This window comes from Erpetoichthys calabaricus, chromosome 12 (genome assembly GCF_900747795.2).
Source record: "Erpetoichthys calabaricus chromosome 12, fErpCal1.3, whole genome shotgun sequence".
Lineage (NCBI taxonomy): Eukaryota > Metazoa > Chordata > Cladistia > Polypteriformes > Polypteridae > Erpetoichthys > Erpetoichthys calabaricus.
Window position 1 is genome coordinate 16,194,361 of NC_041405.2, and position 22,054 is coordinate 16,216,414.

The 22,054-nt window shown below is 39.8% G+C and overlaps 1 protein-coding gene across 2 annotated transcripts; it reads left to right on the forward strand.

Moving 5' to 3' along the window:
* The first annotated feature begins 8,754 nt into the window (after positions 1–8,754).
* On the forward strand, positions 8,755–20,903 carry LOC127529749 (gastrula zinc finger protein XlCGF57.1-like). 2 transcript variants are annotated; one of them, XR_007936351.1, is made up of 2 exons: positions 8,755–9,059; positions 20,793–20,903. XR_007936351.1 is itself a non-coding variant. In XM_051934449.1 (2 exons), the coding sequence occupies exon 2, from the start codon at positions 13,795–13,797 to the stop codon at positions 15,235–15,237; it is 1,443 nt and encodes a 480-aa protein (XP_051790409.1). In that variant the 5' UTR covers positions 8,771–9,059; positions 13,650–13,794; the 3' UTR covers positions 15,238–15,248. The 2 variants fall into 2 exon arrangements, 1 of the variants encoding a protein (XP_051790409.1); XM_051934449.1 differs by lacking the exon at positions 20,793–20,903 and adding an exon at positions 13,650–15,248 and having other exon boundaries at positions 8,771–9,059.
* The last annotated feature ends 1,151 nt before the right edge of the window (positions 20,904–22,054 follow it).

The following is a 22,054-nucleotide window of genomic DNA, read 5'->3' on the forward strand; positions in this document are numbered from 1 at the left end:
GCCAAATCCCCACTGCCATGCCACCAGTCCTCTGTATAGGCTTTCTAGCCTGATCTTACTTTTTCTATCCAACCAACTCTCTTCCTTAACTTTCTCCCATCTTTCTCTCAGTTTCTTGTTTCCTTATTCTTTTTTGCTCCTTTCCTCTCTCTCTCTCGGTCCTCCTCTGGTTCCTTTATACTCTGGGTGCAGTTGCTTTGCTTAACAACCCTGTGGGATGTCAATGATGAACAGCTCAGCTCATTGTGCCTGAATGATAATATGTAATCGGCTTGCTTCCCCACTGAGTGCAAAGCGGCTGCATTAACCAATCCTGAGGCACACTGTTTTTATTTCTAAAAGTCTTCACCACCATGGGCCCCATATTTTCCTCTCCACATTCCTCCATGTCTTTTTGGACCTGGCTTTGTGTACAGGGCACAGTCATGCTTATGCTAAAACAGAAAAGGGCCTTCCACAAACTGTTGGGAAGCACACAATTGTCTAAAATGTCTTCATATGTTGTAGCATTAACAGTATCCTTCACTGGAACCAAGTGACCTAGCTCAAATCCTGCCATTATCCCACCTCCATCAAATTTGATGGTAGGCATTATGCAATCCCGAAGGCGCATTCTTCTGGCACACACCAAACCCAGAATCATGCATCAGACTACCAGATAATGAAGCATGATTGAGCTTGTGTCCAATGATGGTGTGCTTTACACCACTTCAGCCATAGCTTGGCATTGTGCACAGTGATCTTAAGCTTGTGTAGCTTAAGCTTGGAAGAAATAAGTGGATAGTACTGGCGAGCTTTGTTGGGCTGAATGGCCTGTTCTCGTCTAGAGTGTTCTAATGTTGTGCACAGCTGCTCCACCATGGACACCCATTTGATGTAGCTACTGACTGATGCTTCTTCTGCTGATGTTACTTGAAGATGTTGCGACTGATGTCACAGAGGAAAGATGATTGCTCTTTAACCATCAGTGAGCCCCATTCTGTGAGTTTGTGTGGTCTACCACTTCATGGCTGAGATGTTACTGCTCATATCTGTAGACACTTCTACTTTACAAAAACAAAATTCAGCATCATTTCAAAGTTTGCTTGAGGAGAATGTGAAGCCATCTGTTTTGAAAGTTGAAGTTGAACCAGAAATGGACCTTTCAACACAATAATGGTCCATAGCACTCTTTCAAATCCAACAAGGAATGGCTCAAAACAAAGAAATGGAGGGTTATGGACTGGCCTAGTCAAAGCTCATTATTTTAAATGTTGGGGGCGATTTGAAAGGATCAGGACATGCAAGAAAACCCACAAACATCTTGCAACTGGAGGAATTTTGCATGGAAGAGTGGTACTCAATACCAGAGACTGGTGGACATTTATGCAAAATACCTACAAGAAGTCAATTCTGCTTAAAGGGGACAATTCCAGTTTCTGAGACGAAGGGTGGACTTACCTTTTCCCCAGGAGACTGATATTTTGGTTGAATAAATAATTGAAAAAACAAAATGTCCTTGTGTTTGTATTCATGTATATCACCTTTATGAGTAGGAGCTGTTTATATGGAGATCTACTGTTTGTCTGTTAAAATATGTTGAAAAAGTCAACAGTCTCCATGGAGCGTACTCACTTTCTCACATGTCTGTATATGTGAGGTGGTGTCGAGGGAAAGACAGGAATGACCCCAGTCCTCTGAGTCATGAACTGTTTAAATTATTATTATTATAACTATTTTTTAAATGTTGTTGATGTTATTAAAATCAAATAACATTCCATACACATAACTCAAGTTTTACTAAAAAAATAAAAATAATATAAAAATAAATAATTGATTGCAAAATTCGCAGGTCGGATCTTGCCCTGGAAACATTTTGGACAATTTTAAACGAGAATGATGCCCTCAATATATAATTTTGAGTTGAATAATTGTATGCTTTGTGCATATGGAGCTTGAGTGAATTTTATGCATTGCTACTTTCCACTCCTTTTCTGAAATGTTGAGTGAGAGATCCTTTTCCCACTGTACTCTGGGATCTTTGAAAGGGAGGGACTGTAAAATAGTTAATATATTAATAGTTAAAATATTTGTTCTGGCATAGAGGTAGGTGGGAGGTGAGGATCTTTTGGGCAGGTTCTGTTTAACAAAAACTGTTCAAATTATTACCTTCAGGCAGATGATACCATACATTGGTTCCATAATGGCCCTTTACTGGGTTGTGTGGTTTCTCAAAGAAGCATTGCTTGACAAAGAACCATTTCATTCTGGGAAGACCTCTTTGCATATGAAATTGTTTCTACTGGCTTTGAAAAGACTCAGAATACATAGACAAAAAGGAAATATTTAATGTATAGTAGACTAGGACACAACAGATCAAAAAAAACTTTAACATACGCTGTGTTCCATTGGAACTGGGAAGACAGAATTTCCAAGTTCCTACACTCTTATAAATAAAGGTCCAGAGTGGTTTTTCAGAGCAACATCATAGGGGAACCAAATGGTTCCCATTAGACCCATCCACATGAAGTTTCCAGAAAGAACCTTCATTTATTTATATTTGCAACAGGCTCCATACAGTAAATAATCAATGGATAGATGTTAACAGAATTGTGACATACTAATAGGTTCTGATTTCAAAAGGACTCTGGCTGAATACCTAAAGTAACACAGGGTAAGTTAAAAGATAAAGAGAAAGAACTGTACCTGGAATTAAATGGTTCTTTGTCAAGCAATAGTTATATGAGGGACCATACAGCCCAATATAGAACCTTATAAGGCCAATAAAGACTATTATTTTTGAGAGTGAGTCAGTACTAGGGTGTTGTACCGTGTTAGCCATTATGAATGTAGAGAAAAGCCAAGCAAAATGACACCTTAGGCAATAAAATATATTGTTGATATACTTCAACAATATCTATCTATCTATCTATCTATCTATCTATCTATCTATCTATCTATCTATCTATCTATCTATCTATCTATCTATCTATTATATAGTGCCTTTCCAATCTATCTATCTATCTATCTATCTATCTATCTATCTATCTATCTATCTATCTATCTATCTATCTATTATATAGTGCCTTTCCAATCTATCTATCTATCTATCTATCTATCTATCTATCTATCTATCTATCTATCTATCTATCTATCTATCTATCTATCTATCTATTATATAGTGCCTTTCCAATCTATCTATCTATCTATCTATCTAGTCTATCTATCTATCTATCTATCTATCTATCTATCTATCTATCTATTATATAGTGCCTTTCCAATCTATCTATCTATCTATCTATCTATCTATCTATCTATCTATCTATCTATCTATCTATCTATCTATCTATCTATCTATCTATCTATCTATCTATCCATTTTGCTTGGCTTTTCTCTAAGAGTGAGTCAGAATTTTCAACTGCAATGTCCCAAAGTTGAATTTCCTATTTGGAAACTCTGGCTTAGTTGGTGAAGTCCAAGTTTGTTCAACTTCAGATTCTGACGTCAATCCAAAATGGTGCTGTGCAATACAAACTTTAGTGAAAGATGTAATATCATACTGTTTATACTTCTGTCTATTTGCGTCACTTTAAGTCAGCCGTACAAACAGTGCTATCCAACGTCTATCTCTGGACTTGTTGCTACAGTGTCTGGATGCACAATACAGTTAAATGTGTTGTTATTAACTTCTATTTATTCTGAGAAAGTAAGCACACAAAGTTTCCCTGGAGGTGTCCATATTGGTTTTCTGAACGTTTTACTTGAAATGGGTCAACTCGTGTGAGATGTCATTTCCAGCTCCAACATCCGACTTCGGTGATAAATGCTGCATTGCCTGTGTTACTGTATGTAGTAGAAGACCTTCTAAACTTCATGAACCCATTACGATTTCACAATTCACACCTCTGGTTCTTTGTTTGAAAATGTCTCATATTCATTACTGTAAGTTCCTGTTCATCAGCCTCCCTGCAAAATCTACTGGTATACAGAAGCTACAGTACATTCAGAACTCCACAGCCAGAGTCCTCACCCACACAAAGCGTTTTGCTCACATCTCCCCTGTTCCCTGTAATCACGGATTAAATTCAAGATTCTGCTTCTCACCTTCAAAGCCCTATGTAGCCCTAGGCTCATATAATAAGAGAATGACTACACTAGTGTTTCCCAAACTCGGTCCTGGGGAAACCCTGTGGCTGCAGGTTTTTGTTCCAACCAGCTTCTGTTTTTAATTGAAGTCCTGGGCTAATTAAGTGAACTGATATTTCCCAGTTTGCTAAAAAAAAATATTAAAATGTACCAAGCAGTTATATAGCAATAATGTATTTTTTTTCTTTTTAACAGTATTTTCATCTTGATTTTCATTCTATTCTTCTAGGTCTTCTAATTGTTTAATTAATCCATTATTTTGTAATTAGTGGGTCTGATGCTAAAGTAGTTGCAGCCTTTGATTATTCAGAGTTGTTTGCCTGGGTGTCTGATCTGCTCGTTTTAAACTGTCATTATTAAGATACAACGAAGGGGAAAAACTGCACAGAGAAAAGGCAAAGTATAATGAAATCTTAACTTAGATTTAACTATAGATTTAAGCATTTAAATCTATAGCAAAAGCAGAAATATTTCTAAATGTCTTATAAATGTAAAAATAATGCTGCTATGCTTTTCTGAAGGTCGAATTAAAATAAAAAACAACAACAGCTAATTAAGTTAGATCAGTGCTATCAGGTGTTGTCACTGATTAGGAATCTGATAGGAACAAAAACCTGCAGCCACAGGGGTTCCCCAGGACCGAGTTTGGGAAACACTGGACTACACGGACACTTACACGTTGTTGCGGAGGCTTTTTGAGGGCTGGTGGTGTTCACGCGACAACCTGTTGGATGCGACGACAGGAAGAAGGCTTCGTCGAAGAAGCAGCACAGTATACTTTGGATAGCGCTCCAGGTGACGAAAGGAAAGCCTGGCAGCGCCTCTGGCAACGAGGGAAAACGGCAAGTTTCACCCCATTTGGACGGACTAGCTCCTTTTTGCATGCAGTGTTTTGCAGTGAGCCAGCCTGCAGGAAGACTCCATCGTTTTTTCCACACCATGGAAGTGCTGTGTTTGGACAATGGACACTGATATTCACTCCGCTTATTTGTAAGTACTGTAGGGTTACCACTTTTAATACAAAAAAATAAGGGATGCATACTGCAGCAGGGGCCACATCCCTTGGGGGCCAAGACCTCAGTGATCACAGGCCCAATGGCATGCCAGTGGTGGTAAATCGCAACTTAAAATATGTTTTCAGGAAAGTATGAACACTTGGACATTAAAATAAACTGTCTTTTATTGAAATGCAGTCAGTCTTTCTCTTTTACAACTCAACAGACTTCTCTAATGATAATCGTAGCTGAACACATAGGCATAGCTGACAATAATTAACATAGGCCGAAATAGGTCAAACAAAGTGTGACAGTAACCACAAAAACAGGCTTTGGATGACCTTGTGATATGTGAACCACATTTTAATAACTGTTTAAATTTACAGATTCACAACTTATTCACTCTAAGTTAAATATTTTATATTCAGAAATACAATTGGAAAAATATAGAAAGTGCACAAAACTGCAAAGGAACCTTTCTTGAACACCAGTAGACCAGAACTATAAGTGTGCAGTACTGGAGCATGTCAGGTCTACTTTCTTTTGTAAGTGTACTTCTTGTCACTCCGTGCAGCACTGAGTAGCTGTTTGTCTTTTAAACAGCTAGAGTAAAACTCTGAACAGGACTGTTTAAAGTTGAGGGTGATCAAGAGCTCACTCCTAATGAGCTCCACAGAGCACCTGTTCCTGCTGTCACTCCATTTATTGGTCATTATGGAAAAGATTCTTTCCACATAGCCAGTTGATGCTGGGATGCTCAAGATGTGGCTGATTATGTACAGCATGTTAGGCAGGTCAGCTATTTGAAAGAGAGCCACCCACCTGGCAGCCACATCTTTGGACTTCCATTCATCCTCTGCATCATCTTTGAGCCTCTTCAGAATGGTATTTGCTGTGGTGCATTCATCATAGAGGTCATCCATGTTCACATTTTGGATAAGGTTGAGCTTAGTGATCCTCTCAGTGTCACTGTAGGAAAGCATGCCATGTTGCAGAGAGAGAGGTTGCAGGAAGAACAGCCAGTTGTCCACAGAAAAGTCAAACCATTTCTCAATGTATGAGATTGCTGTGTTGAAAAATGCTGTAAAATCTGCCCTTGCCCTGTCTGCTTCATGTGGGAGAATATTTTGCAGCTTTACTTTTGTTAAGTAGCCATTAAATTTGGTCATCACTTCTCTGTTTGAGTTTTTGCTTGAAGGTAGACATAATGGAATATATCTCAACACAGGTGGTTGAATCACTATCCAGCTTCTTGACCACTTCCTCAAATACGGACAGGATGTTATTGGAGAACAGAAGATAAATTTCCACATCATCCGGATCTTCCTCAGTTGAGGCTTCACTGAGCTTTAACAAAGATCTGATCTGTCTGGGACACTCTTCTCCGAGGCTGATGAAATAAGACCTGAGAGCAGTCCAGGTTTGCAAAAGATGGGAGATGGCTGGATTGAGAGACAGCCACCTTGTTGAAACATGTCGTAGAATCTCATGGAACTCCACATCACAAAACTGGCAAAAGTCTTTAAGGGATTCCCTTCATTTGGCAGATGTTGAAAAGTAGCCATAGACGTTCAGCACAACATTTTCCACATCTACAGTAAGCTGGTCGAGAGCATGCTTCACCGTGTTGTGCACAATATGGGCATGGCAGTTCCCTTGCAGCAGATCTTTTTGCTTTTTCTTTAGGTTAGTGAAGACAGAGTTGTGGATTCCATAATTAACATTAGTATTGTCTGCACTATATGCAGTAACGTGACTTAATGATAAGCCAAATTTATCAAGGGATTGTTCTAGAAAACCTATAATACCAGCAGCAGACTCATCTGCATTTTCTCCAAAATCAAGCATTTTGTTACAGATCCCCGTTTCTGGCCTGAAGTATTGTACTGCAAGGGGAAACATCTTCCTGTTCCCTTTATTTGATGCATCTATCTGTATGGAGAATGGGAGGGGTTTGTCTGACTTTAAGACATCTACAACATCAGCCACTGCTTTTGGAGCAAGGACGTCTTTGGCCATTGCTTCAGCCTTTGTTCTCCCGACAGACATTTTCTTTATGATTTTGGAGTCCTGCAGAATCTTTTGGTTGAGCTTGTGTCCACAGTCAGCACTGATATAGCTGATGTTGTGTTTAATAGTGTGGTACACCTGCGTCAAATGAGCTGCTGTAACCTAGAGGAGAGGAGAAAATACTAATGGACCTAATTTTAAAGGGTGGTATTGATAACAGATTTTGGCTAAAATATTTGTCATTATTTGCAGTAACACCTATCCAAACATGGAAACAGCACATACATAAACTAGCTACAAACATTAGCTAGTAAAGTTTTTATATAGCCTATTTCTAATTTTAAAATATGGAAAGTTGCAATTTACTAGTTTATTTTCTTTACATGAGCATTATGTTGTTTATTAATTTATTAAATGTAATGTTTCATTTAATAAATTAATGCTTATGTGTCTGACTTAACCTTAACAAACAAATCATAATATTACATTGGAATGTGATCCACTTACATTGTATTTACAGAATTTTTACAAATTACAATTTGTGACCCAGTGTGTGAAAACCAGGCCAAATCTAATTCTGAGATAAAGTTTGATTTTAGCCATTCATTTCACTGTGATTTCAGTTGTTGACATGGTTTTACTGTACTCAGTTAATATTAAATACATATATTTTTATTATTTTCACAGACTGTTCTTTATTTCATGTAGAAAACAGTAAATTACAAAAAAATGACTCCAGCTAGGTTTTCACAGACTGGGTCACATTTTTAACATTATTTAGCAATTAATTAATATTGTTGATAATAATTATACTGTCATTACCATGTCTGCTTCGGGAGAGACTTGGGGTACGAAAATCAGGATCGATTTATGGAGAGCGAGCGAGCGACAAGGTAACAGCTATCAGAAGAAGCTTATTTGATTTTTGTGAGCTCTGTCATTGCGGGAATGCTGCTCTCCGGAGGCATGTTGTCGCAAGTCTGACAGACCACCATGAGCCACAGAGAACGCTCTCCGACAAATTGTGCAGTTGGCTTGATAACAATTTCCGCTAACACTCTGCAGCCAAGTATTTGTTTCCTTCCATTCTCTGAGGTATTTTTGCAGCCGCTTGCGTTTAAGCTCTGAAACTTTAAGACGCGGGGGGTTACCTGGAGAAGCATCTGCCATTTTTTAAATATTACTCTCTGCCAACACTTTGCAGACTCTACTTAAAAGACCCGCCCTCCTTGCTCGACAGTTAAAAAGACCAATCAAACTAACGATGACATCAAGTATTACCCAATCAAAAGTAGGAAAGGAGGCATCTTCATAAAATGCGTGTGGGATGATTTGCATTAGACGCTGCTTTAAAAAAAATGATTTAAAAAATACGGGACAAAACCCGTCCCGTATTGATTCAAAACGGGACGATTCCGTATTTTAAAGGACGGGTGGCACAGAGTAAGCTGGCAAGTCCACAATGGAGAAAAGTCTTAGAGATGCACTAAGCCCGTCCTATCGCTCGCCTCTCTAAACGTGCACTCTGTTGCTTCAGCCACTAACGAGAGACACCCGCCCCGAAAAAAGCGCAGTTCACCGACGCCTGCGCAGTTTTGTTAACGATGACGACAGTAGTAGCGACGGAAGCGAAAATCAGGATCGATTTATGGAGAGCGAGCGACAAGGTAACAGCTATCAGAAGAAGGTTATTTATTTATTTTTTAAATACGTATGTGGTAACAGGCATCGTTGAGTTTTCATTTGCATATTTTAAATACATAAACGCATGTGTTGAACACGGAGTCGTTGTATATAGCGACAGGAGAAGATAAATCTTACTGCCGAAAAAGGGCTGCTTGCCCCGCACTGGGCACCAGTAGTGGAGAAAGGAAGAGCCGAGAAGAACAGACTGGTCACTTGGGGCTCCGAGCAGATCGGCGGACCAAGGTAAGCTCTGTGAGTAAGCAACATCTTAAAAGAGCTGAGAGGACGGTTTTAACTTTAAATTCGGAACTCTTTCTATATTCTCTTTAACTGTGTGCACGATTGTGACTGTTGTACTTCAGAAAAATTAAACGTTGGTTACACATACTGCAATCAAGTGAAGAAATAATTGAACTGGAAGAGCTGTGCATTTTATGTATACAGTCATATGAAACGTTTGGGAACCCCTCTCAGCCTGCATAATAATTGACTCTCAACAAAAAAGATAACAGTGGTATGTCTTTCATTTCCTAGGAACATCCGAGTACTGCAGTGTTTTCCGAACAAAGGTTTTTAGTGAAGCAGTATTTAGTTGTATGAAATTAAATCAAATGTGAAAAACTGGTTGTGCACATATGTGGGTCCCCTTGTCAGTTTGATGATTTGAGTGCTTGTCACTGCTCAATGCTGATTACTTGCAACACCAAATTGGTTGGATGAGCTCATTAAGCCTTGAACTTCATAGACAGGTGTGTCCAATCATGAGATATAAAGGTATTTAAGGTGGTCAATTACAAGTTGTGCTTCCTTCCCTTTGACTCTCCACTGATGAGTGACAGCATGGGATCCTCAAAGCAACTCTCAAAAGATCTGAAAACAAAGATTGTTCAGTCTCCTGGTTTAGGGGAAGGCTACAACAAGCTATCTCAGAGGATTAAACTGTCAGTTTCAACTGTAAGGAATGGAATCAGGAAATGGAAGCCCACAGGCACAGTTACTGTTAAACCAAGCAGGTCTGGCAGGCCAAGAAAAATACAGGAGCGGCATATGAGCAGGATTGTGAGAATGGTTACAGACAACCCACAGATCACCTCCAAAGACCTGCAAGAACATCTTGCTGCAGATGGTGTATCTGTACATCGTTCTACAATTCAGCGCAATTTGCACAAAGAACATCTGTATGGCAGGGTGATGAGAAAGAAGCCCTTTCTGCGCTCACACCACAAACAGAGTCTCTTCTTGTATGCCAATGCTCATTTAGACAAGCCAGACTCATTCTGGAACAAAGTGCTTTTTACTGATGAGACAAAAATTGAGTTATTTGGTCAGAACAAAAAACGATTTGCATGGTGGAAGAAGAACACTGCATTTCAAGTAAAACACCTGCTACCTACTGTCAAATTTGGTGGAGGTTCCATCATGCTGTGGGGCTGTGTGGCTAGTTCAGGGACTAGGGCCCTTGTTAAAGTCGAGGGTTGGATGAATTCAACCCAATATCAACAAATTCTTCAGGGTAATGTTCAAGCATCAGTCACAAAGTTGAAGTTACGCAGGGGTTGGATATTCCAACAAGACAATGACCCAAAACACAGTTCGAAATCTACAAAGGCATTCATGCAGAGGGAGAAGTACATTGTTATGGAATGGCCGTCACAGTCCCCTGACTTGAATATCATCAAAAATCTATGGGATGATTTGAAGCAGGCTGTCCATGCTCGGCAGCCATCAAATTGAACTGAACTGGAGAGATTTTGTATGGAAGAATAGTCAAAAATACCTCCATCCAGAATCCAGACACTCATCACAGGCAATAGGAGGACAGTGTCTAGAGGCAGTTAGATTAGCAAAAGGAGGCTCAACTAAGTATTGATGTCATATCTCTGTTGGGCTGCCCACATTTATGCACCTGTCTAATTTTGTTATGATGCATATTGCATATTTTCTGTTAATCCAATAAACTTAATGTCACTGCTGAAATACTACTGTTTCCATAAGGCATGTCGTATATTAAAAGGATTTTGCTACTTTTAAAGCTCAGCCAATGACAAACAAAAATCCAAAAAATTAAGAGGGGTTCCCAAACTTTCTCATATGACTCTGTGTGTGTGTGTGTGTGTGTGTATATATATATATATATATATGAGAGAGAGAGAGAGATACAAAACAATGAAAGGCCACATGGTGTAGTGCAATGGTCCTCAGTCACAGTCCTGTAGGGCCACAGTAGCTGCAGGTTTTTGTTCTAATCTGGTTGCTTAATTAGAAAGCAATTCTTGCCAATAATTTAATTTCATGGCTTGTAAGTGCTTTAACTCTGCCATGTCAGGTCATTCTCATATCCTAGATTTTCTTCCCCTTTCTAAGGATATCATCCAAATGATTGTCCAAATGAAGGTGAAAATGGAGGAGTAATTCTCAGTCCTTAATTTTTTTCTCTTCACTTTCCTTCTAAGTATTTAATTAAACCCAATAGTGCCTGATAAATACACACAGATATAAATGGTAACAAGCTAAATGGAGAAATGCTGGTTTCTTTAGTCATTTGCATGTTATTGCTAATAAGGAGCAATTAAAAACCAAGAATACAGGTATTTAAGACTAAAATAAGCAGTAAGGGTTCAAAATCTTAACGAGTGAGAAAACCAAAGTGATGCAGAAGTGTTACTTGAGCAATAATTGGGTTGGAGCAAAAACCTGCAGCCACTGCGGCCCTCCAGAAATGTGATTGAGGACCCCTGGTGTAGTGGTTATGGCTTTGAAATTTAGGCTCCAAATCCAGCGGTTGTGGGTTCAAACCTTGCTGCTGACCCTGTGTGTCCGTGACCAAGTCACTTGACCTGCCTGTGGCCCAACTGGGGAACAATAAAGACATGGAACTAATTGTTTCTTAAATGTTGTCAGTCAATAAAGGAGTCAGCCTAATAATAGGGAAAAGCACAGAAAAAGATCAAATGAATAACAATGGATGCAAACTAGTATCAAACATTAGCCCTGAATTAGAATAAGGAACAATGGCATAGAAATATAAATTCCTACATGGAAATAATGGGGAAAATGCTGTAATATTTATTATGTCCAGCAAAATTAAAAAAAAATATTCTACCATATTTTTTTAAGACACCATAATTTTAATGTAGTATTTCTGGCACTTAGTATGATAATCATGAAAATCCTCCGCTGCCACAACTATTTAATTTTTGACCCCTTTTCAGCCCCGGCTCGCAAGTTCAGTCCTATGGATGTCTTACTGGACTGTTGTCTTGATTAATCAAGCAATTGTCTCACAACTTCTTTGTTTTGGTGTCGATCAAGAAATGATAAAACTGAGCGTGTTCATTTTTTATTGATATTTGGAAATAATTGAACTTTTTTTTTAACCATGTTTTTTAAAATTTCCATCATCACCAGTCTTTACTTTGTTTTTTTCATATATGCCACTTTTTAACCTATTGTGTCAAAAGGTGGCAAAAATACCTTCATCAATGCTGTGTTATTGTGGGAATGATCCTAGAATACAATACATTATAGATCCCACTCGCACATTGATATGCTCAAGCACAAGGCCAAATCTGAGTTGCCAGGTCAACTGTCCCGCACATCTGGGGCAGAAGGAGGAAAACCCACACAGACAGTTAAGGGATATCCTTTATGCCATAGTGACGGCATGGTGGTGAAGTGGTAGTGTTTCTGCCTTACAACAATAGATAGATAGATATAATCCTAAGGGGAAATTCACGTACTCCAGCAGCAGCATACTGATACAAAAACAATATTAAATTAAAGAGTAATAAAAATGCAGGTAAAAACAGACAATAACTTTGAATAATGTTAACGTTTACCCCCCCGGCGGGCGGAATTGAAGAGTCTCATAGTGTTGGGGAGGAACGATCTCCTCAGTCTGTCAGTGGAGCAGGATGGTGAGAGCAGTCTGTTGCTGAAACTGCTCCTCTGTCTGGAGATGATCCTGTTTAGTGGATACAGTGGATTCTCCATAATTGATAGGAGTCTGCTCAATGCCAATCGCTCTGCCACGGATGTCAAACTGTCCAGCTCCATGCCTACAATAGACCCTGCCTTACTCACCAGTTTGTCCAGGTGTGAGGCGTCCTTCTTCTTTATGCTGCCTCCCCAGCACACCACCGCGTAGAAGAGGGCGCTCACCACAACTGTCTGATAGAACATCTGCAGCATCTTATTGCAGATGTTGCAGGACACCTGTCTTCTAAGGAAGTATAGCCGGCTCTGTCCTCTCTTGCACAGAGCATCAGTATTGGCAGTCCAGTCCACTTTATCATCCAGGTGCACTCCCAGGTATTTATAGGTCTGCACCCTCTGCACACAGTTAATGTTTAATGTTTAATTAAAACAATGGTTAATGTTCCGGGTTGTCACTGTGCAGAGTTTGCATGTTCTCCCTGTGTCTGCCTGGGTTTCCTCCAGGATCTCCAGTTCACTCCCACAGTCCAAAGACATGCAGGTTAGATAGATGGATTAGTGATGCTGAATCAACCATAGTGTATGTGTGACTTTGTCATGCCTGCCTTGTACCCTGTGCTAGCTGGGATAGGCTCCAGCTTCCCCATGATAAAACTGGTTTGGAGAATTAATGAATGAATGATATGAGCCATTGTACCTTCTCTACTATTGAGAAATGATTTTAAATATTGTTAATAGTTAAAAAAATAACTTCCACAGTAATGAAAAAATTGTAGAAATGGCAGTCTGTTGTGTTAAGGATATGAGTACGTGATTATTTACATAACACTTGATTCACACCTTAATAACCAAAGCTCAAATTTAAAGGAGTTATTGTCTCTTTTTTCCCCACCCCAGTGTAGGAACGCTGATTGAGCCTGACATATATATATATATATAATATAAAAAAGAAAACAGGAAGACAGGAAGACATTTTGAGCCTTCAAGCCCCTTGCATCATTGATTTTTCTGGAGATGGAGGAGATTATTCTTAACAGAATTTATGTCCAGTCCGAGTAAAATAAAGTGCAAAATGGACAAATTCTTGCCAGTAGAAGGTGACCTGGAACAAGAACAATCTGTAAATTCAATGCAAAAAGTCAACAGTCTAACGTCACTCTGTATCAAAGCGGAACCTGTCTCTGAGGGATCTGAATACGTAAAAGAAGAGCTTCATCTGAAGTGTGCGCAAATTAAACAAGAGCTCTGTGAGGTTGAACTGTCCTCTGATAAACTTTGGAATCCAGGTGAGCGTTTCCCTTCTCCTGTACCTGTTAAGAGTGAGCAGTCAGAAGACCTCTTTCCAACGTGTCAGATAGTTCACAAAGAGGAAGAGAGTGTTTTCCCCGAGGGAACAACAACTTTTCAACTGACTGATAATAATTTTCAAACTGTTTTTTGGTGCACTGAATGCGGGAAGGGCTTCAATTGGGTAAGTAGCTTGAGAGACCACCAGAGAATTCACACTGGGGAGAAGCCGTATGACTGTAGTGAATGTGGGAAGAAGTTCAGTACATCCAGTAGCTTAAAAACCCATCGTAGACTCCACACTGGGGAGAGGCCTTACAGCTGCACTGAATGTGGTAAGAGCTTCATCGCATCCAACTACTTAAAATCACACCAGAGAATACACACTGGAGAAAAACCCTACAACTGTGTCGAATGTGGGAAGAACTTCAGTGCCTCCTCTCACCTAAAATCACACCAGATGACTCACACAGGGGTGAAGCCTTACGTTTGTACCGAATGTGGGAAAAGCTTCTCTCGGTTAAACATACTTAAGAAACACCAGATCAGTCATGCCGGAGACCATTTATACACATGCGGTGAGTGTGGGAAAAGCTGTATTACATCAGAAGAATTAGAATCACACCGGAGGATTCACACAGGAGAGAAGCCATACATCTGTGAAGAATGTGGGAAAAGCTTTCACTTCATGTTGAACTTAAAGAAGCACCAGAAAATTCACAGCGGCGAGAAGCCATACAGCTGTGCCGACTGCGGCAAGAGATTTTGGGTCCCGCGAGATTTAAGAACACACCAGAGAATTCACACCGGAGAGAGACCATATAGCTGCGTGGAATGCGGGAAGACCTTTAGACTATATATTTGCTTGAAAAGACACCAGCAGATTCACACCGGGGTGAAGCCGTTCAGCTGTGCCGACTGTGGGAAGAGCTGTATTACGTCTGGTGAGCTGAAATCGCACCAGAGAATTCACACAGGGGAGAAGCCTTACAGCTGTGGTGAATGTGGGCGAAATTTCAGTCAGCTAGGAAATCTTCGGTCACACCAGAGAATTCACACCGGAGAGCGGCCGTACATTTGTCCCGAGTGTGGGAAAAACTTCAAACATTTATTTAGCCTGAAAGGCCACCAGATGATTCATGCCAGAAATAAACAGTGCACTAGTGGAAAGACAATTCAGCGGGGAAAAACTATATAGTGTACCATGTGGGGGAAAAAAAAGCATGGAGTTGTAGTTGGATATATTTCACAGGTTTGGTGACTACATCATTACACATTTTTTTTTTTTTGTGATTTCCCACCAATCTGATAGGGGGGCATTGTAGGGATTATGAAGAATTTTCTGTGCTACCCATGAGTTCCCACCAATCTAATTGTTGGGTTTATAAAGAATTATTTGTGAAACCCATCTAAAATGGGTTAAAACCTAAGTAATCAATATAGACATCCGTGTATTCAGCGGTAACATTTGCAGTGCATGTACTAATGAAATGCAATTCATTTCAACAGATGGCACATCACAAACATTAGCACTGCTTTTACAAATCTCATACCAAAGACTATATAAGAGAGAGAAAGCAAACAAACAGATAACATAGACGGACAGACACCGACATGTGCACACACACTTCTCCTATTATTAAGTTGAATGAATGGTACAAACCTCATGGACTGCCTGACTTATCTTACCATGTGCATGTACTTAGTTTACTCACTGACATTTTCTAATCAGTAACCAAGATTTAAATACTGCTGAAATCAATCCTAAAAAGAAGTCAAACACTTAATTAATGCTAACCATTATAAATCTGGTTGATTTCATTTACACAAAATCTTTTCCCTTTATCAAATGTTTTGCACTACAAGTTGAAACCCCCTTCATTAAATATCAACAATACTTATTAAAGTTTGCACAAATCTTGTATTTTGTATTTCTGAACTAATTCCTTAATGGGGTAAAAGTGGCAAAAATAAAGGCCTTTGTTTACCTTAAAAGAACAATGGGATTTTTCCCACTTTATTAAGTTCATTTATGGGTGGAGTGGTGGCTCTGAGGCTAAGGATCTGCGCTGGTATCCAGAAGGTTGCCGGTTCGAATCCCCGTCACTGCCAAAAGAGATCCTACTCTGCTGGGCCCTTGAGCAAGACTCTTAACCTGTAATTGCTCCAGGGGTGCTGTACAATGGCTGACCCTGTGCTCTGACCCCAAGGGGTATGCGAAAACTTTAACAAATTCCTAACACTAGAAATTGTATAAGGCAAAATAAAGAACAAAAAACAAAAAAACACAAGGCTTTTAATTGAAAGGTATAATTCCTTAAATATCACATTTACATTCAAGAACTGGGAGACTGTTTTGTCCTTCCAGTTCCTTTGGTTGGTTACATTCTTACAGTATATAATCCATTTACTTTATTAAGTTGCCAAAAGTTCTGCTTCCAAAATGTGATTAGGTAGTTTGCTGTAGATGCCCACAAACATGTGTAAAAAAGTATTTCTTGGCTTTTGTCTTCAGTGCAGTTTTTTGACAGCCTGAGACTAGAATCTCGGGGGGAAAAAAAATTGGAAGATATCTTGGGAAGGGAAATTCAGAGAGAAAAAGAAAAAAACCCTTCCTGGTAGGTTGGCCGTGCAATGGGTGTCAAAAAATTGAATAGATACAACACACAAAACAGAATACAAGTAATCTTTAATTATTCTGTTGTTTCACAGATGCTATTGTTGTACAGAGAAATAACTGACTAAATACAAGAAACACTTGAGGAGTAAATGCACACACACAAACATACATTCTGTAACCGACTTAACTGAATTAAAGCTCGCAGGAGACCAGAGCCTATCCAGGAAGTACTGGTGGACAACAGCCTTGTAAAGGGAACCAGTCAACATGCACACACTCATGCTGGGACCAATTAAGAGACATTGAGAATGGTGGCACAGGAGAAGTGTGAGGTGGAAAAATGTGTGCAGCTAGTAAACCCTACCTGGAGTTCCTTTGATTTAATAGCATTTATCAGAAAGGTTACTATGATGTCAGTTGTCATTCTGACTGAGCTGTGATTTGAGCGGATGGTCATGATGTAACAACCTCAACAAAGCACCTTTATGGAAGAGCGACAAGGAAGAATATTGTACTGAAAAAGAAAAGGATTTCTATCATTGTAAAGAATTTGCAAAACTTTACTTAGAAGACACTATGAAACTTTGCCTGAGGAGACTAAGTAGACCTTTTTGGCTTGAAGACTAAGAGGTATGTGTGGTGCAAATCTAATGCTGCACATCAGGCGGCCAACACCATCCCTATTGTATAAAGTTATGGTGGATGCACAATACTGTTGGGAGTTGAGACTGGCAATCTGGTCTGGACTGGTGGGAAGATTAATGCTGCACGATACAGACAGATCATGGAGGAAAACCTGCTCCCCTCTGCCCAAACCGTTAAAAGGGGGAGAATGATCGATTGGGCCACACAAGGACTGTATTGTTGGAAGACAATCAGATTTCTCACTGTAACGCTTATTGAATATCTGTGACAAGACCTATAAAGTGCAGCCCACTGCCACTCCCCAACTAACCCTCCATGGCTTGAGCAATTTGACAAGGTGAAATGGACACATTTCTTTTCATCATGCTGTACAAACTTAATATAGAGGACTTGTAAAAATGACACTTGCTGTAAGAGCTGTGGGAGGTGGTTCAACCAATTACAGAATGTTGGGACGAATACTTACAAATTGTTGAAATTTCAGGTTTGGGGATTAATTTTTTTTTTTTTTAATGTGCACAACTGTTAAAAAGATTGTTTGGTTTAAAAATAAAAAAAAATCCCACTGATACTGATTGAAGTCCCAGGTTGTGACTTGTATGAAAAGAGGGTCAAGGGCTGAATACTTCTTTTAAGGCACTGTGCAAACATTGTGAAAATTGTTTTATCCAATGTGGAGTCCTAGGGGACTGGAGCCAGCATTATCTCACCAGTCAGGCCGAAGGTAATCACTCTGTGTTTAATATTCTTAAAGGATTGTCTTGCTTGTTACACATAATTCCAACACAAGCCCATACACAAAGACATTTCTTTTAAGTTACAGTGCATCCGGAAAGTATTCCCAGCGCATCACTTTTTCCACATTTTGTTATGTTACAGCCTTATTCCAAAATGGATTAAATTCATTTTTTTCCTCAGAATTCTACACACAACACCCCATAATGACAACGTGAAAAAAGTTTACCTGAGATTTTTGCAAATTTATTAAAAAAAAAAAAAAAAAAAGAAATCCCCTTACCTCAAATCACAGCTCAGTCAGAATGACAACTGACATCATAGTAACCTTTCTGATAAATAAGTAGTGACTTTTATAGCTGTCCCATGCACTGCAGTTCACATTCTATCACAGTCATCATTTATTCATAAAACACCTTTCATATCTATCATTTAGTATCTTACCTATTGTTTCATTTAATATAGTGCCTTACCCTTTATTTAATAGAATGATTTTCACAGTCCTACAGTCCCTTATCTATGTTTTAAAATAGTGACTTTCACATATGATCTCAGTACTTTGTTTCATATAGCACCTTTCATATCCATCTCGTGTGGATAGCGCTTTGAGTACTGAGAAAAGCGCTATATAAATGTAATGAATTATTATTATTATTATCTCATGTACTGTTTATCACGGTGCCTTATCAGTTCTTTAATAGAGTTTTTCCTAGCTCTCATATGCCTTTTATATTTCTCGTATACCATCTTTCACTCTCTATCACGTTGTGCCTTATCTGTTGTTTAATAGTGTTTTTCATACCTACTGTACATCATAGTGGTTTTCACAGTAAGACCATGTCTTATAATTCCAATTAGTGCATTTCATTCTATTGCAGTACCTTATCTATTGTTTAACACATTTTCCATATCATATTTTTTATTATACTGCCTTATCTTTTGTTTAATTTAAAATAGTGCCTTTCATATCCATCTGTGCATCTTCTAGAACAGCATTTTTCCTATCGATATCTTACAGTTCGTTATCTATTAATTTATTTTATAAAGTGACCTGTCTATCTGTATGTCAGACTGTCAGTACACTTACTCAAGGAATAATGGCCATTGTCTTGTTTCTGGCTGCCGGTGTACACAAAACATAGTAAAGTAGTCCGCTCTCAACCCGAGGAGCCCGTTTGTCTGCATCCTCTATTTGGAAACAATTTAAAAGAAAATTCTCAATCAATAATGTAATAAAAATATTAACATCTACATTGTCCATCCATCCATCCATTCATTTTCCAACCCGCTGAATCCAAACAGGGTCACGGGGGTCTGCTGGAGCCAATCCCAGCCAACACAGGGCACAAGGCAGGGAACCAATCCCAGGCAGGGTGCCAACCCACCGCAGGACACACCCACACACTAGGGCCAATTTAGAATCGCCAATCCACCTAACCTGCATGTCTTTGGATTGTGGGAGGAAACCGGTGCACCCGGAGGAAACCCACGCAGACCCGGGTAGAACATGCAAACTCCACGCAGGGAGGACCCGGGAATCAAACCCAGGTCCCCAGGTCGCCCAACTGCGAGGCAGCAGCGCTACCCACTGCGCCACCGTGCCGCCACATCTACATTGTTCAGTTTATAAATCAATGTATGAGCCTGTGCGGTACTGAACGGGAAGAGTATTAGGGCCATGGAGAAGAAAAGAAATACGGACACAGTGAAGAAAAAAAAGAGTGCATGTCGAGAATAAAATCGTGATGTCGACTTTAAACATATTCCACAAATCAAGCTTTATTATAGAGACAAGGCTTGTGAAGAAACGTAGACCTGATGTAAGGTAACCATCGGTGCGTGTCCTCTTCTCGCGTGTGTCATGAAGATGCTTCCCACCAGATATACAAAACATTTCACTAGAATGGAGATGTGGGCTTGCACCCCATCCCCGCCTAGTCAGCATTTCATACGTAATATCGTGTCCCGGCCATTACTGCTTACGTTGCAACTGCAGCACCTTCAGCGCGTGCGCAGTCACAGATTTATTTGACAACAGGGGAGCCGTCAGGGCGTCCTCGAAAAGCACTTGCTTGGAACGACACAGCACAGGAGTGGTCAACTGCACTCGGGGGCTGCAAGCGAAGGGGTCCCAAACTTCTTTCCCTCATGAGATAACATCACACAAACAGACTTAATGTTTAAAAAGGGAGGAAAAAAATTGAGAAACATCAGCTCTACATGCCTTAACCTTCCCTCCTTAAAAGACCCAGCTGTGTTAACCTGAGGGTCTTAAGAGGGGGTGGACTGCAGAATGAATCTGAGAAAGACAAGCTACTTGGTGGTCCGCAGACTCAGTTGAGACAGAGCCTCCTGGAGATGTTTGGATTCTCCCAAACAGGGCTGCATTTCCCAAAAGCGAGTAACCAATAACGTTAAGAGTCACATACAGTATGTAGCGTACAAGCTGCTTTATCATGCGTTTCTCAAAACCATTCTTAAGCAGTTATTTTACGAGCAAGCAAGTATAAAATAATTTTTAGTTAAACCCGTCCTTGAAGGTACCTATAATAAAACATCACAAGTCGACTAAAAAATACATGTTACTTGTGGTTATTAGAGAAATCTTTATAATTGCAGTAGCATCACTGAAACCTGTTATTCTGTTCCCATGAACTACAAGGTACTGGCATTCCTAAAGCTCAGTTCCGGGTTTAATAACAGCCAAAATGAAATAAGTTTCTTGAGAAAGCTGCCCGTCTATTGTTTTGCAGTATGAAGGCGATTCACTGTGACAGATTGACAAGAACCTGAAGATTTCATACAAAGATATCTATTACTGTCTTGAGATAAGAGGGCATACTGGATCTAATTAGGGTTTAAAAGAAGGGGGCAGCCTAAATGCACACAAGGATAAGAGCGTCAGAGTGTGTAGTGCAAGAAACAAAAGCCTTACCTTTTCCTCGATTGTCTTCTTCATTAAAACACACCAAATACCAGTGTCCTCTGCAAGTGCCTGGAACAAAAGTCTGCAGCTACTCCAGCCTTCCATGAACTGAGTTTGACACCCCTAATTTAAAACAGAATGGGGGTTTTTCCATTCTGAAGAGTGGCAGAGATTCTGTTTAAAGGGCTTAAACGGGTCTACACGTATGGATGGAGAAGTTGAGAGAGTGCTGTTGCCACACGATTCCAATTCTGCATGAGAGGTATCCTAAATGAAGACCTGTTCCAGAGCCCTCTTCAGCCTCAGAGTGGGCTGAAGGTTCACCTTACAACAAGACAACATGTGAGTGGCTTGGAGACAACTCTGAGAATGTTCTTGAAGGGCCCAGCCAGAGCCTGGACTTGAAGCCAATCAAACATCTCTGGAGACCCATGAAAAGAACTCTCCACTGATGGTCTCCATCCATTCTGACAGAGTTTGAGCAGAACTTGCAGAGAAGAATAGCACCACATCCTTAAATATGCCATGTTCACAGGGCCGCAGATTACATCAGGGGTCGCCAGCTCCGGTCCTAGAGGACCACCGTGGCTGCAGGTTTTCATTCTAACCCTTTTCTTAATGAGTGACTTGGTTTTGCTGCTAATTAAGTTATTTTGTACTAATTTTAATTGACTTGTTCTTGAAGACTCAGACCCCTTGATTGTTTCTTTTTCCTTAATTAACAGCCAAACAATAATGAGATATAAAATGAGCCAAAACAACTGGTGTCCATCATACAATATCTGAAAATAAAGAAAGGTGAAGGTCTCAGGAATGCTGATCTGCTCAGGTCCCCAAAACAGTGCTCTTAGAAAAGAGAAAAATCAAAAATTTCAGAAATGTCCGCTATTGCACAATGAGGGCAGCAACAAGTTGTGAAATTAAAGAACGGGTTTAATTAACAATAAGGCTCGGCGCCTAATTGAGCAACTGGTTGGAGTGAAATTGGCTGGAGTTTGAGACCCTGACTTAGTTGGTCTTCTGTTGGCTCCCTCACTTCACATTTCATTTCTGTTTGGGTGCCACTTAAGGAAAGAAATGATGCAATTC

What these genes read in the sequence shown, in the direction of transcription:
- LOC127529749 (XM_051934449.1), top strand. Translation starts at nt 13,795, where the DNA reads ATGTCCAGTCCGAGTAAAATAAAGTGCAAAATGGACAAATTCTTGCCA.